This window comes from Propithecus coquereli, unplaced genomic scaffold, assembly GCF_000956105.1.
Source record: "Propithecus coquereli isolate 6110/MARCELLA unplaced genomic scaffold, Pcoq_1.0 Scaffold35, whole genome shotgun sequence".
Taxonomy (NCBI): Eukaryota; Metazoa; Chordata; class Mammalia; order Primates; family Indriidae; genus Propithecus; species Propithecus coquereli.
This window is the reverse complement of record NW_012149174.1, coordinates 6,652,772-6,674,311: the sequence shown is the minus strand read 5'-3', so window position 1 is coordinate 6,674,311 and position 21,540 is coordinate 6,652,772. Positions and strand designations below refer to the sequence as shown.

Below are 21,540 nucleotides of genomic sequence, written 5' to 3'. Positions count from 1 at the left end.
GCACAGCCTCCCCAGCCAAAATAATCTGGCCCCAAATATTGTTAATGCCGAGGCTAAGAAACCCTGCACTACAAAACCAATCTTAAAATAAACATTCTTGTGGATTTATCTTTTCATATCTGTATATTTGTCTCCTTTGGGACTTCAGAACTCTTTGAAACAATCATTTGTCTTCACTTTCCCCAAATTCTGTCCTTCCAGCCTCTCTCGGGTTTCCTTCTAAGCCCTCCCCGAAACTGCCTTCCTCACGGTTTCTAACGACCTCCACATTGCTAAATTCTGTGGTCTGTTCTCAGCCCTCATCTTCCTTGCCCGGTCATCAGCCTTTGACACAATCAATGACTTTCTCATCCTTGCTCAGCACTGTCTGCGCTTGGCTTCCAGGACACACACCCTCCTGGTTTCCCCTGCTCCCTCCTGCCTCGGTCTCCGGGGTTCACCTCCAGGCACTGAAGGGCCCCCAAGGCTCTGTCCTGGGACTTCTCCTCTTTCTTATCCACACCCAGGCACTCCGTGATGCATATGGCTTGTGGTTTTCGATACCCTCGGTGTGCTGAGGACTTCCAAATTGTTATCTCCAGCCGCAGATATCTCCATGGGTGTCTAACAGGCATCTCAAACTTACCCTCTCCAGATCCAAGGTCCTGACACTTCCCCTGCCCTGCTGCTCCCTCCAGCCCCTCCCATTCAGCGACTGGCAGCTCCATCCTCTCAGCTTCCCAGACTACAAAACTTGAGGTCATCCCACACTCCTGTTTCTCTCAGTGAGAGAGCTCCAGGTGAGGACCTGGTTCAGAACCTTCCAGTGGCTTCACATCTCCCTCAGAGTAAAAGCCAGCATCCTCGTCATGTCCATGAAACCCTGCACAATCTGTATCTGCCCCACACACCCCCTCCCCACTGCTTCCTGGGCTCCAGCCCCGCCGGCCTCCACGCTGGTCCTTAAACGTGCCAGGCGCACACCTGACCTCACGCTCAGTTTCTTTGCACTTCTGTTCCCTCTGCCTCAAATGCTCTTCCTCCAGATACCTGCGGAGCATGTTCCTACACCTCCGAGGTGTCTTACAAGGTGACTCAAGTGTCACTTTCTCCATGAAGCCTTTTCGGGCCACCCTTTCTGAAATTGCACCCCATCCCCCCCCCAACACTTCCTACTCATCTTCCCTGCTTTATTTTTCTCCAGGGCACTTACCACCAACTAAAATATGATATGATTATTTATATGTCTGGTATAGCTTCTGTCTCCCTCGTTGGAAAGCAGGTGCCCCGAGAGTGGGGACTTGATCTGCCATTGCTGTATCCCCAGCACCGAAATCAGTGCCTGATACATAGTAGCAACTCCATCGTTTTTCTAAAATAAAATTTGAATGAGTAGCGGGCTGGGAGACATGCGCATTTGGAAGCATACTGTCAAGTGGTTTTGATGAGGATGATTGCTGCTGATGACCGTGACAGCCGTAGTGTACAGAGGACTTTTGTCAGGCACTGTGCTGGGTGCTTCCTTGTGGATTATTTAATTCTGATTATTATTCTCATTAAATGCTCTTATGACATCAGCCCTATTATCACCCCATTGCATGGATAAAGCAGCTAAGGGCAGGGAGCTGTGAAGTCAGTTTTGCAGACATGTTCAGACCAGGTGCGTCTGCCCGGTGTCGCTGCTCTTACTCCCTTAACACTGCCCAGTAAAGGGGCACATCAGTTACACCCCCACTCACAATGACAGTGACACCAGGGTTCTCCCACCTGTGTCAGCACTGAATTTTGTAGATTTAAAAAATAATTTTTAACTTCCTTGGAAGGAAAGAGTAACAGCCCCACCCCACCCCACCCCAAGATGGAACCCGCGTCCTCAGGGGAGGAGTAATCTGATACAGTGAGGACAGGAGGGAACCTGGGGTCAGAAGACCCCAGCTCAAGCCCCAGCTCTACCCTGGGCAAGCTTCTTCACCCGCTCAACCTCAGTTTCCTCATCTGTACAATGGGAATCACCACAAAGCCTTCCTCACAGGGAGGAGGTGAGGATAAAGGAGAAGCCATTTGTGGAGTCTGCAAAACTGTTTACAGGCTGGGAGACCCCAAAGCTCACAGGAGGAGAGGGGACTCATTCCTGGCCATGGAGGGTTGGGAACTCTGATTTTTAAGCCAGCTCACATTCTAAGACATCCGTTGCCTCAAACAGCTGCACCTAACCGGCAGTATTTGGCCATTGCCCATAAGAGGCTGGGGAACAGCAGCTGCCTGGCTTCCTTTGCCTTCCTGTCGTTGTCTCAGAGGCCACATCTCCCCAGACCCCCTTTGCCAATGACTTTGTGGCAAATTAGGCAGCGGGAACCACCCCAGAACTCCGATTGAGTCTTGTCTGTGCTTTGGATCCACTGTGTGACCTCAGGGCCAGTTCTGACCGTCTCTGGGCTCCCTCCCTCTTCTTCAGGGTGAGGCCACCAAGCCCGCCCTCTGCCCCTCCAGCCTGACCACCCACAACTCTCCCCAGAAAGGACATCTGGAGCTTTGCCCGCTCCCTCTCCCCTCTCCCTGGCGTTTCAATCTCAGCTTAACCAGGCACTTCAATAGGCAGCGCTTTTCTCGAGAGTTCATAAAAACATGTAAACACGGGTGAGGATACAAAATATTGAGCGGCAAGGCAGTAAAACATGCCAGTGTTTGTTGTGTTAATTGAATATTCATGAGCTGACGGTTTAAATTACAGTTCACAACTGTTGCGGGGCCTGATGAATAATTTAAACGAGGGTGGCCAAAGAGATTTCAACACTGCATTAGCAAACTGCTCAGGATCAGCTACAGAGAATTTATAATTAGCTCGGAATAGCCTATAATAAATTCTTTGGAAAGATGGTTTTAATTAGCACACGTGCCAATTCAGAATGTGGAGTGTTCCGCATGAGGGAGGAAGGGGTGTATCACCCTCCCCTCTCCTTATGTTTCCCTGCCATGCGGGGGCCCCACCACCTGCCCGGAATCCCTCTGCCGAGCCTTCTGAACCCTCCCTCCTCCACGGCCCCATCCCAGCTCAGGCATCCTCCAGCGCGGCCTGGGCAGGTGCAGAAGCCTCTGAACTGGGTGGGCTCTGTGCTGCTGTCTCTCCCACTCCAGGCCATCCCCCCAGGGACAGCCAGGGGGAGCTGTCTGAGTGCAGATCTGGCTCCATCTCTGCTCCATTTAGACACCCCTAATTGAGGAATCCCAGAGAGATAAAGTGGCTGGCCAAGTTCCTGTAGGTCTCAAGGACTAACTGACTTCAGCCAGACCCTAGGGGCCTAGCGCTGGGCAAGGTGTCGCTGGCAGAGGGAACAGCATAAGCAACAGCAAGGAGGCAGGAATGTCCCATTTGGGGGCTACCAGTGCAGGGCAGGACACAGAGAGGCATAGAGGAAGCAGGGGACTGGCCATGGCGTGCCTCGAAGGCTTGGAGGGGGAGAATGTGGGAGGGAAGTCCCACACAGGGGCTCGAGGAGGCTGCCACTCTGGGGCCTAGAGCTCCCAGGCCCCCCTGGCTCACTCATTCCTCAGCATATACTGAGTGCCTGTCGGATGCCAGGCCTGAGGCTGCACACTGGGGAAGTGGCCCAGAGCAAAGCACCAGCCACAGTCCCCGCCTTCATGATTAGAGCACACAACCAGGATCATACACCCACTCAGGTGAAGATATAATTACAGTTGTGGCAAGTTCAATGGAAAAACAGAACAGGTGTCATGTGAGGGAATCACCGGGGACTCTGATTTAGGTGGGAGAGCCAGGAGGGCTGCCTGGAGGCAGGGGCCTGTGAGCTGAGTCCTGAAAAGTGTACTGGGGGGAGGGAAAAGTGGGGCGCAGGAGGAAGGAGCTAGGCCAGCAGGTGTCAGCTGTCCCATTCCCAGAGGGAGGTGCTAAGGGTCTAGCAGAGCCCCCGACAGCAGCCCAGGGTGGGGCTGGGCTGGTAAAAAGGGTGGGGGCTGGGCCGATGCCAGGAAAGGGGTATCTGTCCATGGGGAGCCCATTGCTGGAAAGGAAATAACCTCCTTTTTCTGGTCCCAAACGCTGGCTCCTGCTGCAAGACCTCAAGCAAGACATGGGGGGTTTCTCAGCTTCCTTTCCTCGGGATTCACTCACACACTCATTCATTCACTCTGCAAACTTTTAGCCACTACCGTGTGCCAGGCACTCTTCCAAGCCCAGAGCAGGGAACAAGGCTGAGGCCAGTCCCTAGTTCACGGAGCTTACATACCAGTGGGCTAGACGGACAGGCAAAGAGGTAAAGAAGTGAAATGCTCCCTCCCTGTCACTCGGATGGGGGAGTAAAGGCTCCCTGCTGGATACGCTGACGCCTCCTGCCAGAATCCTTCCATCCTTCCAGCCCCTGTGCATCAGGCCCCCTTCGAAGTAGAAACTGAAGATCAAAGTCAGGAAGACAGAGGATTGACGGCGTGGATGGATCACCTTCGGTTATCTGCCCCATGACGGAGGGCGGCTGGTTGCACCTCCTCAGCTCTCTCTTGCCCATCGATCCTGCCCCAGGTGCCTCCAGAACCACCTCCAGGCTCCCGTCCCGAGCACAGGGAAGGCTGCGGGCCACCCTGGCTCCCACACCGCCCTGGCTCCCAAGTGCCTGCAGGACCAAGTCCTCATCCCTTGTGACCCGCCCCTCCTGGTTCCCCCGCTTCACCCCTTCCTGGGCCCCACGGGGTCCTAGCAGCCCGCGACACGCGGGTGGCCAGCGAGCTGACTGGGGACATCCAGCCTCACCCCCCAGGCCTGCTTTCCTCATAGCAGTTTTGGGGCACTTTGTCGTTGCCTTTGCCCAGCACTTCCCACCCGGTTCCTCACAGACACGGAAAGATTGGTCGCAAAGACCAGTCAAAACAGACAGACAGTGCCGGGCGGATCCCTGCGCGGTGATGACAGCAGCCGTCCTCTTTCGGGCACCCTGCGCCTGTGGGCAAGAGGATGAGGTAAGGCCAGCCCAGCCCATGCAGTGTCCCTCTGCCCTCAGTAGTGAAAGAGCCCAGACTTTGGGGTCAGACAGACCTGGGTTCGGATCCTGGCCCTGCTCTGTCTGAGCTGCAGACAGGCAGCCACTGACCTCGCCCCTCTGAGACTCCATTCGCTCGTCTGTGAAGTGGAATCGGCAGCATCTTCTCACAGGGTGGCTAAAGGATCACTTGAGACCAACAATGGCAAAGCCGTGTTATGGCCAAGCAGTTCTGCTGTTAGGGTCCCCAAGGGGCATGACTGTGGCATTACTGCCCTCCACAATTGCACTTTTAAATAGAAAGTTGTCCTGTGACAGCTGCCTGCTGTCCCGTCTTTCCCTCGTGGTCCCAGCAGAGCTTCCAAGAGAGGGTCATTGACTCTGGCTGTCTGTGTTTCCTCCCTCCCCATTCACCTTGGCCCCTGCCTCCCCCTGGCTCTAGAACTTCTCTGGTCAGGCGTACTGGTGGCCTCCACATTGTCAAACCCACTGGACACCCGCTGTCTTTTTTTTTGTTTTTTTGAGACGGAGTCTCACTCTGTTGCCCGGGGCTAGAGTGAGTGCCGTGGCGTCAGCCTAGCTCACGGCAACCTCAAACTCCTGGGCTCAAGCGATCCTCCTGCCTCAGCCTCCCGAGTAGCTGGGACTACAGGCATGCGCCACCATGCCCGGCTAATTTTTTCTATATAGTTTTAGTTGTCCGATTAATTTCTTTCTATTTTTAGTAGAGACAGGGTCTCATTCTTGCTCAGGCTGGTCTCGAACTCAGCCAGGGGGAGCTGTCTGAGTGCAGATCTGGCTCCCACCTCGGCCTCCCAGAGAGCTAGGATTACAGGCGTGAGCCACCGCGCCTGGCCCTGCTGTCTTTATCATACTCAATTTTGGCTGTATTAGACCAGCCAGCCACGCCCTTCTGTCTGAAACTCTCTCCCTTCTCTGCTCCCTCCACGGGACATGTAACTGGTGTCCTCCACAGCTCAGGCCACCACTTCATGGTCCCTCCCGTGTCTCTCTGTCTGTGCCTGATTCTCCATCTTCATGGCTGGGTGCCACGGGGAGTCCAGGCCACTTGCGGTGCTCCATCCTCTCTCCTAAGCACCAGACCATGCCATCAACCTGTCCCCACCTGGAGACCCCCCACTTGGATGCTGTCTCAGAGCTCAGCCCGTCCACAGCTGACCACTTCTCCCCACCTGGCTGGACATGTCTCTCCTCCCTGGTGAACAGCCCATGAATCCCATCGGTGATCTGGTGTCATCCTTGACCACCTGCCAAGACCAGTCGCCAATCCTGCATCTCTCCTTCCATCTCTTGCTTTCCCTCTGAGTCTCAGTTGGTGGCTACATCACTTCTCACCTGGAGTTGCCACCTGCTCTTAGCAGCCAAGCTGGCTTTCTAAAATACAAGTCACTGCTTTGCCTGAAACCCTTCTGGGTTCCCAGTGACCCTCAGGATAAAGTCCAATGTCTTCCCTGGCATTCCAAGCCCCCCAGCCTGGCCCCTGTCTGTCCTCCTTCCCCTGCCCTCCTCACCCCTCCCACTGTCCTTCTCTCCAGCCAGACAGGGGCCTTTCCAGATGCCCAGTCTGCCCTGGACCCCTCATCTTACAGCCTCATGTGGCCTGTGGCTTCCTTTCAGCTCTCGCCACCACTGTGACTGTATTGATTCAGGTGTAGAAGTAGCTCCATGTGGTAGGGACCACCTGTGTTAGTCAACATGAATCTCCCATGCACGGCACAGTGTCTGGCACGTAGCACATGCTTAATAAATATAGACGCATCTGCTGTAACGCGACAGATACATTCCTGGAAAACCTACGAAATCCTAAAAATAAGAGTTTACAGGAAAAAAATAGAGCTGGGGCAAACCACTCAAAGTCTATGCACAACTTTGTAACCAGATCACTTATAGAAAACAGTGATGATTCCAGCGCCTATACCTGCACAGTTAAAAAATTTTGTTAAATTCTTACTAAAAAACCCTCGGTAAGAACTGGGAAGGCTGCCTGATGGAAGGGGGTGTAAGGACACCTTTTTGCTGCTGAATTATGGGGACAAGGGCAAAATGCACCGAGACTGGGGAGATGCCCGCAGTCAGCGGCGCCTTCACCCCAGAGCAAGTGGCCAGACGGGGCGAGAGGAGGGCGGTGGGCGAATGGGCGGGGGGATGGTGCTGGCTCCTCCAGGGCCCGCTGAGTCCGCTGTGATAGCGCCTCTGTGTTCGGTGGCTGCTCCTTGGTAGCACAAAATAGTATTAATGCTACACGGTGCCTGAACAGGGCTTCCATGCCATGCCACCTTCCCCTCTTCACTGGAAGGGACAGGATACTTTGTGTCACAAGGACCTGTGGTATTTGCTGAGAGGGTGAGTGCCGTATTGACATGGTCAGCTCACGTCTGTCTGTCCCACTGGCCCTTCCTGAATGGCAAGGCCTGTGCCTGCGTGTTTGTGTCCCCAGGTATGTGGCTCATGGGCTGGCACCCTGTGGGCCCTGGGGCTGTGACGATCCACAGGCCACAGGGTTTTGCCCACAAGGAACCAACAGAATATGTACTGTGCGGCACGTGGGAGTTACCCAAAACACTTGCTGGGGAACTGGCCGGGCAGCCCATTAAGAGACACTTCATTGTCCAGGAAAACAAAATGGCTCTGAATCTTGGCAAGAAGCGGTGGACTGGGGCGATCACGAGGAGGTGATTTGGAGGCCGAGTGGACCTGGGAGGTGAAGAGAGGAGGAGGCTGAACGGATAACTCATTCAACAAACATTCATTGAACACCAATAGCCGTCAGGCACTGTTCTAGGTGCTGGAATTACATCAGTGAACAAAGCAAAGATTTTTGCCCACGGGGAACTGATGTCTAGCAGGGAGAGCAAGATAACAAACAACAAACTAATAAATAGATCATACAGTGAGTTAGCAGGTGCTAAGTGCTTTGGAAGAAAGAAAAAGAACAGGGGCACGAAGGGGTTGGGGATGCTGGCGGGGGAGCAGCTTGCAGTGTTAGGTCGGAGGTCCGGGAAGGCCTTTTGGGAAAGGTGAGATTGGAACAAAGTCTTGCAGGAGGTGAGGGAGGAAGCAGGGCGAGTATCCCCACCCCCAGGTGGGGGAAGAACATTGCCTGCAGAGGCAGTAGCTCACCTACCGGGGTTTTCCAGTCTCAGCTCTGTTGACATTTGGGCTGGATCATTCTTGAATGTGGGGGCTGTCCCGCCATCATAAGATGTTTAGCAGCTTTCCCTGGCCTCTACCCCTGAGATGCCAGGTGCATCCTCCAGTCGTAACAACGAAAATTTATCTCCATATAATGTCAAATGTCCTCTGGGGGGAAAATGCACTGAACTAGAAGAGTGGGAGCCTGCCGGAGGGTTGAAGGAACAGCAGGGAGGTGTGCATGCTGGAGAGGGGTGCGTGGGGGGCAGCTGTAGGGGAGGGGGCTGGAGAGGTCCCAGGTGGTGGTGGTCGGGTTGTTGTCCGGACTTGTAGCTTAGTAAGGGCGTCGGCTCTTACTTGGAATGAAGCAGGGGGCTAGCACAGGCTCTGAGCATCCCAGAACGAAGCGCAGGGACTACAGCCCCCACCCCAACCTGAACAGAACTCTCACACCCCTAGCTGGGTAATCCCAGACCCAGGGGCTCAGCGACCTGTGTTTGCAAACCTTTCTTCAGAGACGAAACCAACCCCAAAGGGGGCAAATTGCTTTTCATTTATATCCTTCCCTGCCGGTACCTTCATATTCGTAACAGGATGATCAGTATCACCAGGAATGCGGCTGTTGCTTTAAAGGATAAATTAGTCTGACTCTTAACTCAATAATTAAAACTGTGATGGCGCTCGGCCTGCAGGGATAATGCACTATTATTATAGTCGTTTGTTTCAATTAAATGCTTACTGATTTTACAACAGCAGCTGGGCACCTGTGCGCTACAGCTATTACTCTGAACAAGACATCTAAATTTCAGGAGGAATTTTGTCAGCGTGCGAAGGATCTCCCGCCAAGCATGGAAGTTTATTATAAGTACTTACTGACGAGGCTTTTGCAGGTGGGGCAGTCACGGGGGGGAAGCCTTCCTATTGGCTTTCTTTTCTTCTCTTTTGTGCTGGAATTTGTTTCCTAAAAGGAGATAATTTTTAATTATTCGATTCTTCAAGCCTGAGGACATCTCAGAGAGCAGTGTGCCCCTGGGAAGGTTGGCACAGGGGAGCTTTGATTGTGACTTTCCACGTCGTTGATTCTGGGTGCAGTTAGCTGAATAATGTCTCCCCCACCCTGATGTCCATGTCCTAATCCTTGGGACCTGTGGTTGTCTTACCTTTTAGACTTTGCAGATGTGATTAAGTTAAAGATGCTAAGATGGAGAGATTATTCTGGATCATTTGGGTGAGCCCAATGGTGAAATTTTAATAGTCCTTAGAACAGGGAGGTAGGAAGGTCCAACACATAGAGCAGCTGATGAGACCATGGAAGCAGAGAGAAGGATGTGGGGCCACAAGCCAAGGAATGAGGGCAGCATTCACCCTGAAAAAAAAACTACGGGAACAGATTGTCCACTGGAGTCTCCAGGGCAAACTAGCCCTGCCAACTCCTTGACTTAGCCCAGTGAAACTGATTTGGGACTTCTGACCTCTGAAATTGTAAGAGAATGAATTTGTGTTATTTGAAAGCACTAAGTTTAGTTTGTTATGACAGCAATAGGAAACTAATCCACAGAGTCTCTGCCACCTTCTCAGAGTATGGAGATGTGCTAGCTTTCCCTGGGGAAATCTGCATTCGCTACAGACTGTTGGACTTCCAGTCGGCTATCAGTGCACAGACCTGTGGCCTGTGGTCATCCCTTAGCACCTACAGGCATCGTCCCTTCCTCCAAGTCCCAGCCTCTGGATACCCCTTTATCCTCATTCCCACCCTTCCCAATACTCCAGCTTTGCCAGGCTATGGGCAGCGTGCCAAGCTCATCATGCCACTTGATGCCCCGGTGCCTTTGCATATGCTATTCTTGTTCCTGGGTACACCCTCCATACCCTCTGTGTCTTCTGCAAACTTCCCCTTCAGGAGTCAGCTCAGAGTTGTTTCCTGTGGAAAGGCTTTCTGGCTCTCTGGGCATTGGAGGGGCCTCTTCTCTGGCAGCCCACAGGCCCCCAGGCACACCTGGGCTGCTGTCCTGGTTAAAATTCTGGGTGCATCCCTGCCTCTTGCACCAGACTGTGCCCTCTAGATAGGGGTGTTCCTAGTTTGCTCTTTGTCTCCTGCATCTAGCCCAGGGTCTCGGACATAGCAGCCATCATGGAATGTTTGTTGAATGAATGAATGAATGAATGAGTACCAGGAGCAGGCTTGGGGACTCAGGAGGACTAGAGAGTGAAGTGGCTGCAGAAGTAGTTGTGATGAGGGCAGCTCAAGGCAGAGGTCCACAGAGGATGTGAGAAAGAGGCTCAAGGAAACAACGGAAGCTCAGTCGGAGGGCAGTGGCCAACTTTCAGGTCTTTGTCACTAGTCCGGGCTTCTCCATGGAGTCTAGACTTCTAGGCTGGCCCCCAGACCTGTGACCTTTTCTTCTTCCTTCAGGACTGGCATGCAGGAGCTTTGACTTCTCGCATCACTGATCCAAGTGTGGTAGGCTCAAAAATTGCCCCCCAAAGGTGTCTACACCCCAGTCCCCAGAACCCGTGAATGTGTTAACTTCCGTAGACACTCCATGGGTCCCCAAGCTCAGCACATCTCAGCCTGTGCTCATCACCTTCCCCTCCCCAGTCCTGCGCCTCCTCCTATGTCTCCACCTCAGAGAACTGCAATGCCCACCCCTTGTCACTGTTCATCCCAAGAGTCTTGCTTAACCCTTGGCCACTATTCACCCCCCACATCCCTGCCACCTGTCAATCTTCCTCAGTGCCTCTCAGACCCAATCAGTGGACTTGGCTACTGACCCCCCACAGTCCCCTCTCCTGGGCAGCTACTGTGGCCTCCGGTCCTGGCTGCATCATCCGCATGCAGCCCGATGGTCTTTCCACGGGGCCGTCCTGGACACATCTCTCCCCTGCTGAAATCCCTTTGATGGATCCCCATTGGCCTGGCGAAGCTCCCCAGCCTGGCTCTCAGGCCCCTCGCTGTCCATCCCTGCCGACCTCCAAGCCTCAGTGCAGCCACACTGGTGGCCAGGGCAGGGCTTAGCCGAGCGAGAGCACACGGAGCTGCCAAGACCGTGCTGGGCAGGAGGGTGGGGCGACGGCGTAGGGCCAAGGACATAGGCCAGGGAAACACACAGACCTTGATGCGAATCCCAGCTCTATCCCTGCAACCAAATGACCTTGGGCACATGACTTCCCTCTCTGAGCCTCAGCTCCCTCATCTGTAAAGTGCCGACGGCAAACACACCTTTCCCCACGACTGGGTAAGAAGTAAATGTGGTCAGGGCAGTGCCTGGCAAATGCTACCTGCCAAATAAAGGATGGGACTTCTGCCATTATTCCCGTCTACTTAACGCTACTGGACAAACACAAGGGTTGGCAGTCTATGGGCATGGGCCAAGGCCCTCCGCCTTGTTTTGTAAATAAAGTTTTATTAGAACACAGCCACACCCATTCATTTGCATTATCGTCTGTGGCTGCTTTCGTGCTAACGCAGCAGAGTTGGGCAGTTACTCCAGAGACCATCTGGCCCGCAAAGCCTGCAGTATGTACTATCTGACCCTTTACAGAAGTTTGCCAACTCCTGATCTGACAGATATGACACATATTTGTGAAGCGCCAGCCTATGCCAGGCTCTGTGCTGTTATTTTTGGTATCATGGGCACCTCCCTCTTGGTGTCCCTCTCCTCTTGTATTTCAGAACCTTCTATTGTTTCTAAACTCTTCTTAGCTCAGTTCACACCTTGAGCAAGTTCATGAGGGGAAGAGGGGAAGGAAAGGTTCTCGTGTGGCACATCCACTGCGTGCCTGGCTCTGCACGAAGTTATCTTTTCATTTGGTCCTCACAGCTGCTCGGTGATGGCAGGGTCATTACCCATTCTCAGAGCCCTTTACCCCTGTTAGAGCCACGAAGATCTGTACGGGGGCAGTGAAAAGATCTCAGACTCAGCAGATAGGCAGAATTCTGGCTTTCCCCCTTCCCAGCTGTATGACTTTGGGAAAGTCACTTAACCTCTCTGAGTTTTAGTGTCTATCATAAAATGGGGGTGATAAGAGTGCTTATATCAGAGATGTGTTTGCAAAGGTCCTAGCACAGTGCCTGGCACATAGTGAGCACTCCCTAAATATAATATTAAGTATTACTAACTAACATTATTACTCTTGTTACCATCCTCTGTAAACAAGGATGTTGGTATCTGTTGGAAAGGGCTACTCTCACACTGTAGAAGAGATTGTAAAATGCTGGTCAGTGGCTTGTTAATCTTCCTATGGGGTCTGAGTGCAGAAATTAGGGAGAAATTTCTGGACCCTCTCAAATTGAGGCAGGGGCTTAAATGAAAGAACAGAACTGGGTGGCTCCTCTGTTGCCACCAGAAAAAAAGTGTTCCACGTCATACGCATACATCAAAACATCACACTGGACCCCATCAACATAGGCAACTATAATTTGTCAATAAAAAATTAAATTGAATTAAAATTTTTCACTGTGGAAAAAGAGAAAAAGAAAAAAACATTCCAATTCCCTGGGCAGAGCATGAGGCTGTGTTTAATGACACCTTGTGCTGGTCTCCAAGGAAGTAGGACAGGGTGTGGGGTGTTAGCTCTGTGCGTTGGCAGAAGGAGGGAGGGGGAAGGTGTGATTTTTTTATTCCCTCCCCGCCGTGTGGGGTTCTCAGCACACAAGGCTGCTCTCCGTAGAGATTGCAAATGGGGAATTTGTGAAAAACGCCTTTGTGTTCCCGCAGCCCTGAGAATCTATTAAGCCCTGCGAACCTAATTACGTTCACAAGGCCGCCTTGTTACTGTTTCCTCTGTCTCGTCCTTCCCGGAGAGGGTGCAGATGTGGCTCTCGAGCGTGGCCATATGTTTCCAGGAGGGAAGCAGGAGGCTCGCTCCATGTGGTTCCCAGACACCGCCCGAGAGCTGGCTGCATGCCAGGCCCTCCGCGCAGAGCGGGAGGCAGGTGTCTCCGCACATGGGCAGGTGCTGCACGCGCTGCGGGGAGCCCCAGGAGAGGCTTGGGAAGAGGGGGAGGCCGGAGGATGGAGTGGGAGAGTGACAGCAGGGAGGGCTTCTCAGAGGAGGTGACGTTTCAGGTAAGCTTGGAAGGAAGATGACACAGAGGGCAGGTCCCCAATCTAGAGAGAAGCCCACATGTCCCCAGAGAGCTCCGGGTAGGGGCTGGAGAAGTCAGGAGGAGAGAGATCGTGTGGAACTTTGCGGAGCGTTTTACAAGGTTTTGCTCAGTGGCCCAGGGGAGCTGCTGAAAGGTGCTCAGCAGGGAGGAGACATTTACAGCCCAGAAGGGTCCCTCTGGTGGCCAGCATGGCACTTGGGCTCAGGAGGCCACACTGGAGGCTGGGGGCGTGGTGCTGGTGGCACAGTTTGGGATCCCCTTGAAAGCAGAGCGGGACACAAAGGTTTGGTGCAAGAGTTTGTTTAGGGCGTGAACCCAAGGAGCCTTCGAGGGAAGAAGGGAAGTGAGCGGAAGGAAAGAAAGTCCATAAAGGTGGGTCTACGGTTGTCACCACTTTGGACAACGGGAATGTGATCCTGCCGGGGACCCTCTGAGACGTGTGAGATACAACTCAGGACGGTCCCACTGAGGGGAGAGGAAGCCGAGGTTTTATCCACAAACTCCCGTGCCTTGCTGGGCGAGCGTCACTCCTGGGGCCTCAGTCACTCAGGACTTCCAGGCCACCTTGGGCCAGAGGACACCCTTGGGCAGTGAGCCAGGAAACCATCCACACCCACGATAACCCTGTGGAGGGAGCCCCAGGGGAGGCCAAGGGCAGAAGGGGGGGCCCCACCGCACCTGCTTAGCTGACGAGGACAAAAGGTGATGCTTGCTAAGCGTGGGGGGGCAGAGGAGTGTGAATTCTGATGGTGGTAGATAGGGGTCTTGTGAGCTAATAGAGTGTTCCAGAATTCCCGGAGGGATGGACACTTCTGTGTACCCGTCCTGTGAGCTCACCTTTTTTCTTCTAAAAGCCAACGTTGGCTTTAAGCAGAGCACTTTCTCAGGTGGGATGTGGGAATTTGGAGTCATCACCAGGGGACACTCCGTTTGTAGGGATCCGTGCAGGGGCCACGGACTTACCCAGGGGAGTGTAAGCGAGGAGGGAAGGTCAGGCAGGCAGAGGAATGCCGGCCTTTAAGGAGTGGGCTGAAGACCAAGAGGGGCTGGCTCAAGAAGCGGCCCGACAGCCAAGCGCCAGGCCCTGGACAGAGGGAAGGGGGCCGTGAGCGGAAGCCACAGTCCCAGGAGTCGAGGACTGAGGAGTGTCTTGGGGAAGGCGTCGTAACTTAGGGGAAAAGCGTGATCCTTTGGAGAAACTCGGCTCCACCTTCGGCAGCTGTGTGATCACAGGCAAGTCTCTGAACCTCTCTGAGCCTTGGCTTCCTCCACCCGGGGTGATTATTCCATCCCCTATACTCGTCGTGGTAATTAAATGAGTCCTATGTGGACGTGCGTAGCCCCATGTCTGGCACTTATTAAGTGCTTTATAAAAATTTCTCCTCCCCCTGATGAGGACGGTGGTGAGGGCGATGAAGATGCTTCTAGCAGTATAGATAGTAACGAGGACAGACGCCAGGTGAGTCCCTGATGGGAGGAGAGGCCCTAGTGACAATGAGGAGAGACAGTTCTCTGTGCAGGTGGCTGCATGGAGAGGAAGGAGTGGGGACAGAAGTTTTTAGGAGACCTGGAGCTAAGAGAGGCTTTTATTTAAAGACGGGAGAGACGGGAGCAGGATTTGATGCTGACGACATGCAGCGGGCAGAGAGGGGACCAGAGCTGAAGCGACAGAGGACAGAGGGTGAGGCTCCCTGGAAGCAGAGGCTGGGATGGGGGCTCTTGTGAAGGTTGTTTGTTGAGGGAGGGCCCTCCAGAGAAGGGGCCACAGGAATCAGAGCACACAGGGGAAAGGGCTGGGCGAGGATGTGGCCACAGCTGGAGACTTTGCTAGAGCACAGCTGCCCCACCGAGCAAGGGGGTGGCCTTCTGTGGGGCGGTGGGGGGTGTCATCAGGTCTGACGCTGACAGCATCTACTACAGTGAGCACCCTCCAATAGCAGGCCTCAAATGGGGGGCTTATTTTTCACTTTGGGACCATTAAGACAAAGTTTTCTAGATGCCCTAGAAAATCTGGGATGCTTAGTGGCTGTACCCATGTTTCATTGGTTTGCATCGGTTACTAATCAGTCATATGTTGTCTTTATGCAGATCTGTCTCCCTAATGGACTGTGGGACTGAAGGGCAGTTGGGGAGGGGGCTGTCTTGTCCCCAGAGCTCAGCACTATGTCCGTCACAAAGCAGACATTCACGAAAGGCCTGACACTAGTTTACTGAGCGTATATTCGTAACTACAGCAGGAGAAAAGCTCCTCCGTGGAGAATTTGACATCCTTCCCAGATCCCATCCAGTTCTGCCGTTGTGGCTTTAATTTTTCAGTAGGTCCAGTGAGACTTCGCTATTGCTGCATAAAGGCCCTAATCTGGGTATCAGGAATATACAGGAAAGTCACTGGCCAGCTGTAGGAAGTCTGTAGTTCTGAAGGTGCATTCTGTGGATCCTACTCTTAAAAATGGGAAAGACTCATACTTAAAAAAACTTCAATTATATAGTGTATTCATGTGATGAGAAAAATTTGAAATCGGGAAAGATTGCTTTCAGATAAAATACGTGATCATTGGATTTAAAAATTCAGTGAAAGCAGCAAGCAACGCTGCCGACAACCAAATAAGCAAAAACGATCAGCGCAACATTTTCTCCCCACATGCCAAGAATGTTGAAAAGCTCAAAATCATGCCTGAACATATAAAATATCCTGATGATACAATATGTGTTTAATAGGGATTTTAGAAAAAAGGCAATAATGAAATAAATAATTGTGGAAACTATCTCTTATCTGAAGAAAGTAGAAAATGTTGAGCTCGGAAGAACCTACCGCGTATCAGCAAAGTTAAATCTATCGCCCACATGTAAAAATTGCACAGTGTAATTTTTTTTATTTAGAGGTTTAAAAAAGCCATTATTATTATTATTATTGTTATTATTATTTGGATTGGATTTTATTCTAAAAGGATGTGAATTTCAAGCAGGGCTGTAGCATGGCCTGATTTACATAGTTTAGAGCAGGTCAGTGGTGTGGGAGGGGGAGGAATGCAAGAGGTTTGGAATTTATCTCGGAGGTGGAGCCAGCTGTGGTGTGTCTGCACAGGCCTGGGGTGGTGAGGGAAGAGGAGCAGTCGAGGCTGGTGCCCAGGTTTGTGGTTTGGGCAACTGCAAGAAAGATGGTGCCGTGTACTATTTTGGTAATAAAATAAAATAAAATAAAAAACTGGGGAAGGAACAAAGTTAAGGAGAATGAAGATCTCCATTTGCAACATGTGAAGTCTGACATGCTTGTGGGGCATCCAAGTGAAGATGTCAGTTAGGCAGCTGAACGTAGGCATCTGGAGCCCGGGTTGGAGATGAGGGGATCTGGTTTACCTTATTTCAGACACTTCATGGTACCTAACGTGGCCAATTAAGTCACGTGGGTGCCAGCCATTTCCCCTCATCCCAGACCTCCCAGAACCCATCACATTCAAGTCCAACACTATGCTTTGAAGAGCCCATGTTGGTGTTCTTATTATTGTTTGCTTTGAATCCGCTTTTGAAGAAATAAATATTACAGATACATTTTTCTATGTCCTTAAGCACTTGATAGTAATGTTTTGTGTTTTAAACCTGCCTGTAAAGGTATTATGCTGTGTGCGTCCATCTGAGATTTTTCACTCATTGTGTTTGAGTCCATTCGCGTTGGTAGGCGTGGCTCTAGGTCGTTCCCATTAACGCTGTACGGAATTCTGCTATGTAAACATACCACAGATTTTTGCCATTTCCCAACTGAGGAATATTTAGATTATTTCCAGTTTTTCTTGGAATTAAAAAACTGCTGTAAGGATCATCTTTGTTGTAATGTGTAATTTTCGAAAGGTGACACCGTAACTCTCATACAAATGTAAAAATGAAAACGTGTCAAAGACTTAACTCGTTATTAATAAGGAAGCCAGTGAGATATTAAATAGGTTCAAAGGAGAAGCTGAAGAGTAGACACATATGTAGGCAATCGGGATGCTGAAATGAATTTCTTAATAAAGCAAAAACTGGTTAATATCTGTAGAGCAAGAGGATACGATGTTTGGAATCATCTTTTCTACAGGGTGGGGACGATTATATCCCTACCAGACAAAATGTGTTTTGCATTTTTATGGATAAGAGTGAGTTCCATTCCACCTCACGCTCATTAGGATGGCTGAGAGAGAGGGAGAGAGATGTGGTGACAGGATACGGAAAAACTGGAACTATTAATAGAACCCTTATGTGCTGTTGGTGAAAATGTAAAATGGAGCAGCGCCTATGGAAAACAGTATGGGGGTTTCTCAAAAATTAAAAATAGAATGACCATATGACACAGCGATTCCAACTCTGGGTATATACTCAAAAGAATTAAAAGCAGGGTCTCCAAGAGATGTTATTTGTACATCCATGTTCATCGCAGCATTATTCACAATACCCCAAAGGTGGAAGCAACCTAAGTGTCTGTCAATCAGCAGATGGACGGATAAACACACGTGATACTTTACATGCAACGGCATATTGTTCAGCTTTGGAAAGGGAAGGAAGTTATGATCCATGCTACAACATGGATGAACCTAAAAGACATTATGCTAAGTGAAATAAGCCAATCACCAAAGAACAAATACTGTATGATTGCACTTATATGAGGTATCTAAATAGTCAAATTCATAGAGACAAAAGTAGAATACTGGTTTCCAGGGACTTGGGGGAGGGAGGAATGGGGAGTTATTATTTAATAGGTACAGAGTATCAGTTTTCCAAAATGAAAAAAATTCTGTGGAATTCTGTTGGTTGGTAGCACAACAATGTTAATGTACTTAATGCCACTAAACTGTACACTTAAAAATGGTTAAGATGCTAAATTTTGTTATATGTATTTTCTCACAATTTAATTTTTTTTTTTTTTTTTGAGACAGGGCCTCACTCTGTTGCCTGGGCCGGAGTGCACTGGCATCACCATAGCTCACTGCAACCTCAAACTCCTGGGCTCAATCAGTCCTCCCACCTCAGCCTTCTGAATAGCTGGCGTGAACCACTGAGCCCGGCCAATTTAAATTTTTGAACGATGAAAAGAAACAGTTGCCTTAATATCGTCTTTCTACAGCTTACAAAGTTATAAAATAGCCCCAGGACAAAGGCACACACTCCTATAAACTCAGATAACCCTGGAGATCCACTAGACAATACCTAGCAGTCCATTAAGAGGACACTCATTTGTCCATTTCGAAGTCTTTCACCATTTTTCCTGCAGTGTGTATGCTTTCTTGTGCACATGGGCAAGTTCTTTACAGTAAACACGTGGAGTAGACTTGCCGGGTTGTAGGACGTATGCGTCTTCAATGTACTGGGTATTGTCAGATTATTTTCCTGGAGAGTCCCACTTACTAGTTTATATTCTAAACAGCAGTATAAGCAGAAACCCAAACGGCCCAGTCGACTTGAGAAAAGGTGTCCAACCCCACCAGGAATCAGAACGGTGTGAATTAAAATAACTTCGAGAGCATTTCACACTTAGCACGTTTGCAAAAATTCAAAAATCTATCATGATCAAGTGTTGGCAAGATATGGAATTACTGAGTCAAGAATAGCTGATGGGCCGGGCGCAGTAGCTCACGCCTGTAATCCTAGCTCTCTGGGAGGCCAAGGCGGGTGGATTGTTTGAGCTCAGGAGTTCGAAACCAACCTGAGCAAGAGCGAGACCCGGTCTCTACTAAAAATAGAAAGAAATTAATCGGACAACTAAAAATATATAGAAAAAATTAGCCGGGCTTGGTGGCGCATGCCTGTAGTCCCAGCTACTCGGGAGGCTGAGGCAGAAGGATTGTTTGAGCCCAGGAGTTTGAGGTTGCTGTGAGCTAGGCTGATGCCATGGCACTCTAGCCCCGGCAACACAGTGAGACTCTGTCTCAAAAAAAAAAAAAAAAAAAAGACTTAGGGAAGGACGAGTGTGTGCATGCGGGGAGGGAAGAGAGGGATGTTTAGAGAACAGATTTTAAAATCTTCTATCCTTTAAAACAGTTCACTTTAAGTCTGTTCCTTAGATCTCTTTATGATTAATGTATAATAAAAAATATGCACCATAATATATTAAGAACGGGGTTAGAAACCAAAATCTACCTATCTGCTGTTTACACTTAAAATGATGCAGGACAAAACTAAAACAGTGGAAAAATTGAAGTGATAAGGATAGAAGATAAAGTAGGATTTAATACAGAAATATTAATTAAGGCAAAGATGCTTATTTTTTTTTTAGGAACAAGAAAAGCCACAATGAAGATATAGCATTCTGGGACATTTAACTTTATGTCAGGAATGAATGTAAGGAAGAAAACCTATTTAAATTTTATAGCCAAACTAAGGGGAGCACAACAGGAATGGCAGGCTTGAACTCATTTTTCTTGAGATTTCACAGCTTAAGTTGTCAAAACTGTTTCTTGAACAGACCTATAGAGAAATTTGTATGGTACGGAGTAAATATTATTTCAGATGTACACAAAAATTTTATAAAAACTGATCACATCCTAAGCTGTAGCGAAAACCTCAATACATTCCAAAAAGATAAAATTCTAGGAGTCACATTCTCTCCTCACAATAACAAATTAATGAACACACTAAATGAACACATTCTTCCAAATAACTTTAAAATAACAAAGAAAGTCAAATCTTAAGTGCAGAATATTTTTAAAATATTTATATGATGCAGCTAAAATTCTCTTTAGGGGAAAAATCATGGTTATATAGAGAGCAGGCTTTCTCAACCTCAGCACTGTTGACATTTTAGGATAGATAATACTTTGTCGCGGGGACGAGGGGTGGGGGGCGTCCCTGGCCGCTACCCACTAGATGCCAATAGCACCCCTTCCCCCAGTTGTCAGAACCCAAAACGTCTTCAGACAAATGCCCCCTGTGTGGGAAAATGGCTCTTGTTTGAACACCTGCCCTAGGTGATTCTATTACTAAAACAAAAAATGTGAAAATAAATAGTTTGAAAGCTAGATAAAAAGCGATATATGATACCTGAGGTCAACATTAATAGAGAAGAAAGAGAAATTTAATTAATGCTCATAAAAGTTGTCAAATTGAATTTTTTTAAATATAAGAACTGGTTCTTTGGATAGACAGTTAAAATATATAAACTCCTGAAAAAGAACATTTTAAAAGGCAACATGTATTCACAGTATTACAATGTTAAATGGAAATTTAACTATAAAAACCATAGAGTGTATTGAAAATATATTTCAGTTATATGCTATTAAGTATTAATATCTGGATAAGATGGATAATTTTAAATATATTTATATTATACATATTTTTTTTTAACCAAAACTGACTCAAGAGAAAATGGAAACTAAAATAAAACTATTAGCCTTGGAAAATACTATGAAAACAGCAAGCACTGGGCCTCAGGTGGTTTTAGGTCTAAACTCTTTCATTTCTGTAAGGAAAGAATTTCTATTTTATTTATATTGTTCTAGGGCATGAAGAAGAAAGCAATTTTCTTTTAGAAAATCTTCATTTTCTAAACACCATAACAAAACACCAAAAATTTGACAAAGGTAACACTACAAAATAAAAACTAAGAGATATGTAAGAAAGACGGCTTCTCAGAAATGAAGACGCCCTCAAACAATTAGTATTGCAGTGACAGCACTACTAATAGCAGATTCCATTGAATTTAAGACAAAAAAAGAGATTAAAAAGACATTTTAGACCAGGCGCGGTGGCTCACGCCTGTAATCCTAGCATTCTGGGAGGCCGAGGCGGGCAGATTGTTTGAGCTCAGGAGTTCGAGATAAGCCTGAGCAAGAGCGAGACCCCGTCTCTACTAAAAATAGAAATACAGTAAACACGTGGAGTAGACTTGCCGGGTTGTAGGACGTATGCGTCTTCAATGTACTGGGTATTGTCAGATTATTTTCCTGGAGAGTCCCACTTACTAGTTTATATTCTAAACAGCAGTATAAGCAGAAACCCAAACGGCCCAGTCGACTTGAGAAAAGGTGTCCAACCCCACCAGGAATCAGAACGGTGTGAATTAAAATAACTTCGAGAGCATTTCACACTTAGCACGTTTGCAAAAATTCAAAAATCTATCATGATCAAGTGTTGGCAAGATATGGAATTACTGAGTCAAGAATAGCTGATGGGCCGGGCGCAGTAGCTCACGCCTGTAATCCTAGCTCTCTGGGAGGCCAAGGCGGGCAGATTGTTTGAGCTCAGGAGTTCGAAACCAACCTGAGCAAGAGCGAGACCCGGTCTCTACTAAAAATAGAAAGAAATTAATCGGACAACTAAAAATATATAGAAAAAATTAGC

The 21,540-nt window shown here is 49.2% G+C and overlaps 1 protein-coding gene across 4 annotated transcripts in view; it reads left to right on the top strand.

Moving 5' to 3' along the window:
- TOX2 (TOX high mobility group box family member 2) overlaps positions 1 to 21,540 on the top strand; it is a 135,059-nt gene that overhangs the window by 99,686 nt on the left and 13,833 nt on the right. Inside the window, exon 1 of one of the 4 annotated variants that reach the window (XM_012651166.1) lies at positions 12,968 to 13,192. The exons of the other annotated variants lie outside the window; for them this stretch is intronic. Coding sequence (XP_012506620.1) covers positions 13,028 to 13,192 — 165 coding nt within the window. The 5' untranslated portion in view covers positions 12,968 to 13,027. Of the gene's footprint in view, positions 1 to 12,967; positions 13,193 to 21,540 lie in introns of those variants that run through there. 4 annotated transcript variants of the gene reach the window in all.